Source organism: Xenopus laevis, chromosome 1L, assembly GCF_017654675.1.
Source record: "Xenopus laevis strain J_2021 chromosome 1L, Xenopus_laevis_v10.1, whole genome shotgun sequence".
NCBI lineage: Eukaryota > Metazoa > Chordata > Amphibia > Anura > Pipidae > Xenopus > Xenopus laevis.
The window spans coordinates 142,773,146-142,782,688 of NC_054371.1; the positions used below are offsets into that span (position 1 = coordinate 142,773,146).

The following is a 9,543-nucleotide window of genomic DNA, read 5'->3' on the forward strand; positions in this document are numbered from 1 at the left end:
TATATTTTAGGGTTTGGCAGAATCCTTCATTGAACATTTTAAGTTTGCCCAAATCCTAATTGCATATCAGGGCAAGCACTAAAATTAACTACACACCTAGCATACAGTCAAGGGCTATTAAGGGTTGGACTTGGCCAAAACAAAAAAAAAAAAACACTCCCATTCAGATATGTTCAGTGCATCCCTATTGCAAATATTTATTTCACTTTGGAAAGGAAACTTAAACCCATGTTGCAGATCCTGATCTGAATACATAAGCATATAACTAATGTGCAGATACAAGGACAGTTGCCATATGTAGTGCCACACACACATGCATTCATGTTAATGATTTCCGTATCAAGAGGCCTATTGGGCAACCCATTGTTCACAGTCTGAGTTTCCAGTAGAAAAGGATTCAAGTCTAGTGGTCCTGCCAACTTCAATTGGACAAGTTACTTGTTTTGCCCATTTACAATGTACTGGGTTGCTTATAAGATTCTAGAAATGTTTGGTTATCTGTCTTTCAAAAAAGAGAGAGCCTTCCACCTTTTTATTTAAGAACCATCAAGGCAACATGGTAAGAACACTACAGGGGGATTTTGGGCTTAATGTAATTAAATACAGTATGACTTAGAGCAAACTTAAAAGTTTTCAGTATTTCAAAATCATTGTAATTACAGGAAACAATATGCATTGTTCAAGTGTTTTGCTCCAACATTTTAATCCAATACTGGGATAGGAAAACAGGAGTAGAAAATAACGGCCTATTTTATTGGAAGGCTGGTTGAAACCGAGCAGGCATTTATTTTAATGCCATTTTGTCTATATCCACTGTATGGCCATTTTTGTATTTTGAACAGTTGGGGTGTTATTTATTAAAGGGAGAGTTTTTTTCTACCACGAACAAACTCACAATTTAGGTAAACTTGTTTATTTATGAAAAAATCTGAAAAAACTCAAATACATTGAATTTATCAAGTTTATATACTAAAAACCTTGGATTTATTGAGTTTGAGCAAAAACCAGCAAACGACCGAAAATTGTGAAGGCAAAAAAGGGACCTCTGCCATTGACTTTTACATGAATTCGACGTTTTAGTTGGAGTATTTTTGGATTTGGGCTTTTAACAGCTTTGGGGGCATAATAAATCTAGAATAGTTTGCATTCCCCCCCAAATTTTTTTTTTTTTTAGTGAAACTAACCTGGAAAAACACAAATTTTCCGAGAAACAAAACTTGAACTTCAATAGATAACCCCCTAGGTTAAATGGAATAAAAGACAACACAAGTTGCCGCAGCAGTGGAGGAAACTGCTGCCTTCCAATCACAGACAACATTCTCTTCTCCCGTTCATATTCCTCCTCAGTAGACAGCTGCATCTCTACCAACAAAAACAGTGGTTTTAAAAGTAATGTACAAAACCGGAATGAGGAAACAAAAAGTGCCTTCTAATCTTACTCACTAACACTGATGTGACTAGACTTGGCAAGGTATATCCCTTTATTTAAATACACGAGTTTAGGGAACTCTTGTTATAAAATGGATGAAAATAAATAAGCATTAATGTATGCAAGGCTTAAACATTTGACTGGCGCACATTTGTACCAAAAGGGAGAGAGCAAGGAAATCTTGTAGTGCAGCAATGAATAGAAGGCAGTAGTCAATGACCGTTCATTATTTTATGTGATGGACTGCAAAAGAAACGATCTCGAAGGGCTTGGAATTCTGGTAGTTCTAGCTGTTTCTTGGCTTCCTCAATGTCGCTGTGAATTGCAGAAATTAATGCATCTGTGTATAGAGAACATTAAAGAAATTAAATTTATATAAATATACATATATACAGTATATTTATACATACATTTTATTATATAATATCAGCATATATTATGCAGAAAGCTCCAAAATCCACACATTGCAGTTTGAGCAATTTGGTTAAAATTGACTAATGGGTTTCTTGCATAAAGGATCCCGTACCTGTACTAGCATAAATACATGCTGATGGCAAAAACATTTTTTGTTTTGTTTAGTATTTAAACTACAGGTATGGGACCTGTTATCCAGAATGCTCAGGACCTGGGGTTTTCACGGTTACGGATCTTTCCGCAATTTGGATCTCCATACCTTAAGTCTGCCAAAAAAAAATAAAAAATCTAAACATTACATAAACCCTGCGGAATTGTTTTTCCGCTATATAGGATTAATTATATCTTAGGCGGGAAGTTTTAATTCGAGATAAAAAGGAAATCAATTTTAATATGTTGAATTATTTTATTAGAGATCACCACAGTGAAATACCGCCTCTCTCCATTCATTTTATGGGATTTTTCAACCTTTGATAACAGCGAACAGATTTTGTTTAGATTTCATTTTGAAATTAGGCATGGCACTAGCTCTTTTGATAGTAAAGGTTGCTGACCCCTCAGTTAATGTGACTTGTGCTCTGAGAAACTTCAGTCACTCTTTACTGCTAAAATGCAAGTTGGCGGGATATTATCGCACTCCCTTCCCTCCCAAACAGCCCATCAACAGAACAATGGGCAGCTAACCAAATAGCAAAAGTAAACCATAAAAATCATGACAGAATCCGTTTAAGGTTCAGCATTAGATCCAGTTTGCAAGTTATACTATGCATAAGAAACTTCTACAGCTGTCATTATATTGGTTATATTGTTTGGCACTTGGGGTTAAAGGTGTTTAGAATGTTCTGTGACCTTTAATACTATTTTTTGAAGCTTTTTTTCCCCCACATGCATTTTGGGTACTGTAAGTTGAACAATGAACATAATGAAAAGGTATCGTACATTTAAACTTACCAAGGGAATCAAAACTCTTTTCTGGTCGTATGTAGCCGGCAATCACTATACTGAGAATTTCTCCATAGAAGTCTTTATCAAATTCATGAATTATATGAGTTTCCTTAAAACAAAAAAAAAAAAAAAAAAGAGGGAAAATGAAAAGTTATACAATCTTTCTCAACGGAAAAGTAGAGCATTTTATTAAAAGCCAAATAGTTCTAAGGAGGGTATAAAATAATTGGGGCTTTGTGAGAACTGGAGACTTACCTAACTGTCAGTTGATCCAGAGGAAGGTAAAAACCCCCATTAGAAGTCTCTCCAACATGCCTCAGAAGGGGAGAAATTCCCTGGATCAACTTGTACTATGAGCTTTCTTCCATAACCCTGTATTCCCTCACTTGCTAAAAAGTCATCCAACCCCTTCTTAAAGGAGAAGGAAAAAGTCTTCCTCCACTTGGTGGTGCCAAAACTGCACCGGCCCGGGTTCTTCCAACGAGCATGAACTTTAACTAAAAATTCGGCAATTTCGTTCTACTGCGCATGCGCCTGCCCCGTGAAATTTGAAGAAAGAAGAAACCGTAAAAGGATTGCTCAATGGTGCTCGTTGGAAGAACCCCAGGCCGGTGCAGTTTTCTACTGATAGGAACACAGGCTCCGGGTTTCAGGTAAGTCAATACAATCACTTGGGGGTGCCTAAAATTTGGCTTTTTTGAGTTATTTAGCTTTTCAGCAGCTCTCCAGTTTCAATTTCAGCAGTCTGGTTGCTAGGGTCCAGATTGCCCTAGTAACCGTGCATGTTTTGAATAAGAGACTAGAATAGGAATAGGAGAGGACTGAATAGAAAGAGGAGTAATAAAAAGTAGCAATAACAATACATTTGTAGCCTTACAGAGCATTTGTTTTTTAGATGGAATCAGTGACCTCCATTTGAAAGTTGGAAAGAAACCAGAAGAAGGCAAATAATTAAAAACTGTAAAAAACTAAATAATGATAACCAACTGAAAAGTTGCTTAGAAATGACCAGTCTATAACATTCTAAAAGTTGACTTAAAGGTGAACCACCCCTTTAAAGCTATCTAATGTATCAGCCTGTACTACTGGTAAGACCTACTGGTAAATAAATGTGTTCACTTTTAACCCCTCCCCCATTCCCCCCTGAAAAGTTGATATAGAGGTGGTCACAGTACATAGGGTAAGCTCTCAGCCTGCATGTTATACCATGTAAACAATATGTTTATTCTATTCCATAAGAATGCACAACTCTGACTGCTGGATAAGGTCTACACCGCAAGAGATTGAGCCAAATACTGAACTGAAACATAATTTGCATAATGAAATTTGCTCAGATTCCAAAGAACAGATCTGAATAAAATGTTCCCTTTGGCTGTCCAGTGCTTTAAAATCATATGACTAGTAATGCAGATTAGGCTGGGCTGAATGCTAAGGATTCATCCATATTCTTAAAAAAAAAAAAAAAGTGCTGAAATTCAGGCTAATCCTGAACCAAACCCAAATTTTTACATGCCAATAAAAAGGATCTTTGATGGACAATCTTCATGCAAATAAAGGATGTCAATGAGCTCCTCCAAAGACAGATCAAGCAGAAATTCAGGAACTATAGAAGGTGCAGCAAACAAAGATCATCAGACCCATGGATGTGTAAATTTGTGTCTCCAATATTTAAAAAGGGTATATGTTCACCCATGTTTATTTTAAAGCAGAGTCTAGAAGCACATATTATGTAGCACTTGTACTGTTGACAGTATAAATAAATGAAGGCTGAAGAACACAATCTTACCATAGATTTCTTGGTGTTTTTGTAGAAAGGATTCCAGCCAATACTCATGACCATCTTGTAAACTTCACCGTTTCCCACTTGGCCCCAACCATAGTAAATACCTGTAGATATGTCAGCAGGAAGCCTGTCCACTATTTTTTCAGCAAAGTTAGCTATAGTTAGGGGATGATAGGAGAGAATAAAAAGAACAAAAGAAAGTTACAGTTACATGTACAGATAAATATTACAGATTCTGTTTGCAGTTTTATATATATCTATATATATCTATATATATATATATATATATATATATATATATATATATATATATATATATATATATATATATATATATATATCTATCTATCTATATATATATCTATATATATATATCTATATATATATATATCTATATATATATATATATCTATATATATATATATATCTATATATATCTATCTATATATATATCTATATATATATCTATCTATCTATATTTATACCATAGGAAGCTGGCACTCTCGAAAAATGGTTCATGTGCCTGAGTGCAGAATCCATAACTTGATCCACATCAATTCCAAAAAGAGATCCGTACTCACAGGTCTTTTTCAAGTTAATAAAAATGTTTTATTGTAAAGCTACGGACTAACGTTTTGACTAAAGTTTTGAGAAAGGCCTTGGTATAGGCCGAAATGTTAGCTCTACAATATAACATTTTTATTAACTTGTGAGTGCGGATCATTTTTGGAATTGATATAGAGATATATTATATATATATATATATATATATATATATATATATATATATATAGATAGATAGATAGATAGATAGATAGATAGATAGATAGATAGATAGATAGATAGATATAGAGATAGATATAGAGATAGAGATAGATATAGAGATAGATAGATAGATATAGAGATAGATAGATAGATAGATAGATAGATATAGAGATAGATAGAGATATAGATAGATATAGAGATAGAGATATATATATATATATATATATATATATATATATATATATATATATATATATATATAAATAACGAAAAGAAAAAGATGCACACCATCTTTATGTTTTTTTAAATCAGCGATAATCAGGATCTACTAGCTACATAGTTGCCATTACGCTCTAAACGTTTCCACAGTGATTTGTCTGTATGTTTTGTTTTATTCTGTATCAATTTTTGTGTAACAAGGTTTTCTTATACTTTGTAGCAACAACACAAATTAGTTTTATCTACATGGTGCTGAGTTCCCTCACAGTCACATGATCACGGGGGTGTGCACGACTGGGTGAGTGACATGTTTTTAGCTATTTAAACATGGTGGATTTACTAAGAATTTGGTCTTGATAAAGGTCTTAGGAGCAGACCGAAACGTTGGCCGATTTTTTAATGTAAATTAATAAACATGGAATTTTAATTTTTATATATATATATATATTAGGCATGCACAAATATAGGCACAAACAAGAGTGCAGCAGGCGAAGCCACTGACACTTGCAGCATTACATTTGGGGCATGTGGCATGTCAAATGCTTGTTTTACATTCTTTGTCTTTCCTACTCGGTTACTTTTGTGACCTTCAATTAGATGCAGCTACAACCTTTTAAAATGTTCTGTGCCTTTGTTTAAGAAATAAAGTTTTTTTGTAGGAGACAACTGTTGTAATAATATTTTGATAACCTAAAAAAAAAAAGATATATTTTATTTATAATGAATACATTTTAAAAAATCTAATTTGGTATAAAATAAACTCAAATTCAAGGAGCAGTGATTAACCATAAATTTTTTTAGAATATCTCCATTCTCCCCAACTGTGTGGCTACTGTTAGATATAGAATATTCACCTGTATGAGCCTTCATGTGTAGCAAAGGATTATTCTCGCACACACACTGGCCTACTGAGAGGGATAGCCCCAGTGCTCAGTGAGATGGGATTGGCACCATCCCAAACAGTAGATAAGCATTGTAGCAATGTTTTGGGGATGAACCCCTTTGTTGCTTGAGAAAGGGATTTACCCTGAAACGCTTCATTTCTTCAAATAAAACTGCAAGGACTTACCCTGCTTGTACTTATCATGTGTCCATGATTCTGCTCTTACAATCTATAACATACCTACACTATATACTCTTTCATAAGCGACAGATTATATAACCTGCTATGCTATAAACATACGGGAATAATATTTGTGTGTATAGCTCCACATCTCCATAGATATAGCCACAAAGTACCCAATCTCTACAATATGAAAGGACAATTCTTTTTCAGCATTTCCATTTTACAGTAGAAAGATGCACCTTAATTGAATGTCTGGCCTACTCTTAGTGGTATGTCAGATCCATTTGCATTTAAAAGAGATCTTCCACCCAAAAACTGTTTTTTTTTTTTTTAGTAATGAAGGAAATTAGAAACAACTTTCAAATAAACATGAATTAAAGGGCTTGTTTGCCTTCAAGTTAAGCTTTTAGTATGATGTATAAAGTGATATAGCGAGATAATTTGCAATTGGTTTTCATTTTTTATGGTTTCTTTTTATTCAGCTCTCCAATTTGCAGTTTCAGCTGTCTGGTTGCTGGGGCCCAAATATCCGTTGCAACCGTGCGTTGATGTGAAAATGAAATTGGAATAAGCCTAGGAGATGACCTCAGTAGAAACATGAGGAATACAAATTAGCAATAAATGTGTAGCCTTACCGAGCATTTGTTTTCTAGGTGGGGTCACTGACCCCCATTAGAAAGCTGGAGGAGGAAAGCGAATAATGAAAACTATAAAAAATGAAAACCAATTGAAACGTTACTTAGAATTCTAAGTTATCTATAAAACAAATTGATTAATGAATGCAGCATGTGTCTGGCTGTTTATATTCCCTACAGCCCCTCCTGATCTATGTAACAGAAGCCAGTGATTACCAGACCTGGCCAAGAACAGACTGATGTGATATTGTTTCAAGGATCAGAAACAGGAAGTGATGAACAAATAGTGACATTTACATATAGAAATGACTTTAAAGCACTGATTTTCATCTATGTGTATATAGAGAGGGTGCAGAGGTGCATTAAGCATATGACACACGGGGGATTTGCCCACAGGCAGCCAAGGAAATGACAAGGCAAAAGGAAAGGGCAAATAAATGTGCTGCTGGAATAATGAAGGATGACTAACCCATGTCTCTCTCATTGGCACCATAGAGAAGCACCATAGATATAGAAAAGAGACCCTGTTATCATGACACAAACCTGTGGGAATGCCGAGCTCCTTGGAGCCTCTGCCGAAACCCTTGACCACCTCACCCCGGCAGAAGTAGGGCAATGTCTTCATCGCGCTGCCCCCCGTGACAGACAGTGTCTCAAAGGGCATTCCGCCCCACACTCCCGCTTTACTTAACAAAAACCGCAACCCCGGACCGCTGCTCAATCGTCCCGCGACGTGAATAACGTCCAGCTCTTGGGAACCTGTCTGACAGCTAATCACTACGGTGAAAGTCTCATCTCGCCTGGAAGGACGCGGTCACGCCTGCACGTCTGTAAGTGCAGTGACGCAGCACGTAGCCGCCTTGGGGGAGTGACGAGCAAGGACGGAGTAGCTTGGTGTGGCGCAATAGCAAGCTTCTAGAAGTTTGTGCTCGGCCCAGTAGCTGCGTCAGTGTCCTTCACGGTTGCCAGGTTGGCGATTTACCAGCCAAATTGGGCTACTAATTTAAAGGCCAGGCGGGTTTTGAAAGTACAAACTAGCCAAGGTACCGTTTAAGTCCTTTGGCTGCTTTGTACTTTGGAAACCAGCCAAAGTTTTTCTCTTGCCCTAATGTGAAAAGCCTGCGTCTCCCAGTGCATGTTGGGTAATGTCAAGTTCAGTGTAAGACTACAATACCCAGCATGCAGTGGAAGTTAACAGATTTTGGGCCCTGTACCCCAGTCTCCTGGCACTCTTTAGCATTCTCACGTTTTCTGGTGACTTTCATCAATTTCAGACAATTTTGGGCAAAAATCAACTGTTTTACCAATATTTATTGTATATGTATTAGGGCTTTTTGGGACATCTATACATCTGTCCCATTTTGCTTCATGGAAAAATTTGAAAAAGGCATGTCTGTTTTTGAAAATTACCCCTGGCAACCCTGGTGTCCTTCACAAATCATCAGCTCCTTCTTCAGGGAGAAAAAAAGACTGGGTTTTTGGTGCTGGTTACCGTCCTAGTCTGCTTTCAACCAAAGCCTAACTAACCTCCCAGTATTGGCCAAAACGGAATAACTCATCGTTTTCTATTTGTTGTGGTTACCAGAAATACCACAGCCACTACCAGAGTCTTTGCTCTCAGTATTGAAAGGGGTTGTTTACCTTCCAAACGCTTTTTCGGTTCAGTTGTTTTCAGATTCTCCAGAAATAAAGACTTTTTTTTTTCAATTGCTTTGCATCTTTTATTTTTTTACCGTTTTCCCCAAAATCCAAATTTAAGGTTCCTGTCTCTGGTGTTTAAGTCTGACAGATCAGTAATTCAGGCGCAGGTTATGCACTGTCACAATTTTCCAACATTTAAGGTGGCCATACATGGGCATACTTTTATCGTTCTGCAATGAACGATAGTATCGTGAAACGATCGTTTGACGATTATTTTACCATACGGTATGCCATCCACGGAGAACGATTATGTCAACAGATATAATCGTATTGTTTGCTTCGTGTACGGACGAATGTTGTCAGTTTCTCCTTCCCTGCTCCATGCAGACATTTGGATTTATGTCTTGCTATGGCATAATAAACCGCTTTCACATATGAGGTGATAGGGTGATATTCCTGCAGTCAGTACCAATTTATTTCTTTACATAGTTCATATGGTTACAAATGAAGCTTTCAGCGAAAAACGTTCGGGTCCTTCCGTATATGTTCGTTGGCTTGTGCTACAATCCTGACGGGCAAAGAGGGATTTTATCTCTGAAAGACTAAAATTTTTACACTCATCTGATCAATTTTGCGAACGATAACG

At 36.4% G+C, this 9,543-nt stretch overlaps 1 protein-coding gene across 2 annotated transcripts; it reads right to left on the reverse strand.

The window, feature by feature from the left end:
* Positions 1-206: 206 nt before the first annotated feature.
* rfk.L (riboflavin kinase L homeolog) lies at positions 207-8,187 on the reverse strand. Of its 2 annotated transcripts, none has more exons than XM_018247596.2 (4): positions 7,800-8,187; positions 4,575-4,726; positions 2,795-2,897; positions 207-1,769 (listed from the first exon to the last, which is right to left on the reverse strand). In XM_018247596.2, the coding sequence occupies exons 1-4, from the start codon at positions 7,918-7,920 to the stop codon at positions 1,642-1,644; spliced, it is 504 nt and encodes a 167-aa protein (XP_018103085.1). In that variant the 5' UTR covers positions 7,921-8,187; the 3' UTR covers positions 207-1,641. The 2 variants fall into 2 exon arrangements, with proteins under 2 accessions (XP_018103085.1, XP_018103077.1); XM_018247588.2 differs by having other exon boundaries at positions 2,783-2,897; positions 7,800-8,170.
* Between the last annotated feature and the right edge of the window lie 1,356 nt (positions 8,188-9,543).

What these genes read in the sequence shown, in the direction of transcription:
- rfk.L (XM_018247588.2), bottom strand. Translation starts at nt 7,920, where the DNA reads ATGCCCTTTGAGACACTGTCTGTCACGGGGGGCAGCGCGATGAAGACA. An exon ending in GGAGCTCGGCATTCCCACAG is followed by an intron (nt 4,727 to 7,799) that starts GTTTGTGTCATG and finishes CCCTAACTATAG; the next exon opens with CTAACTTTGCTGAAAAAATA. An exon ending in TTCCCTTGGTAAGTTTAAAT is followed by an intron (nt 1,770 to 2,782) that starts GTACGATACCTT and finishes CTCTATACACAG; the next exon opens with ATGCATTAATTTCTGCAATT.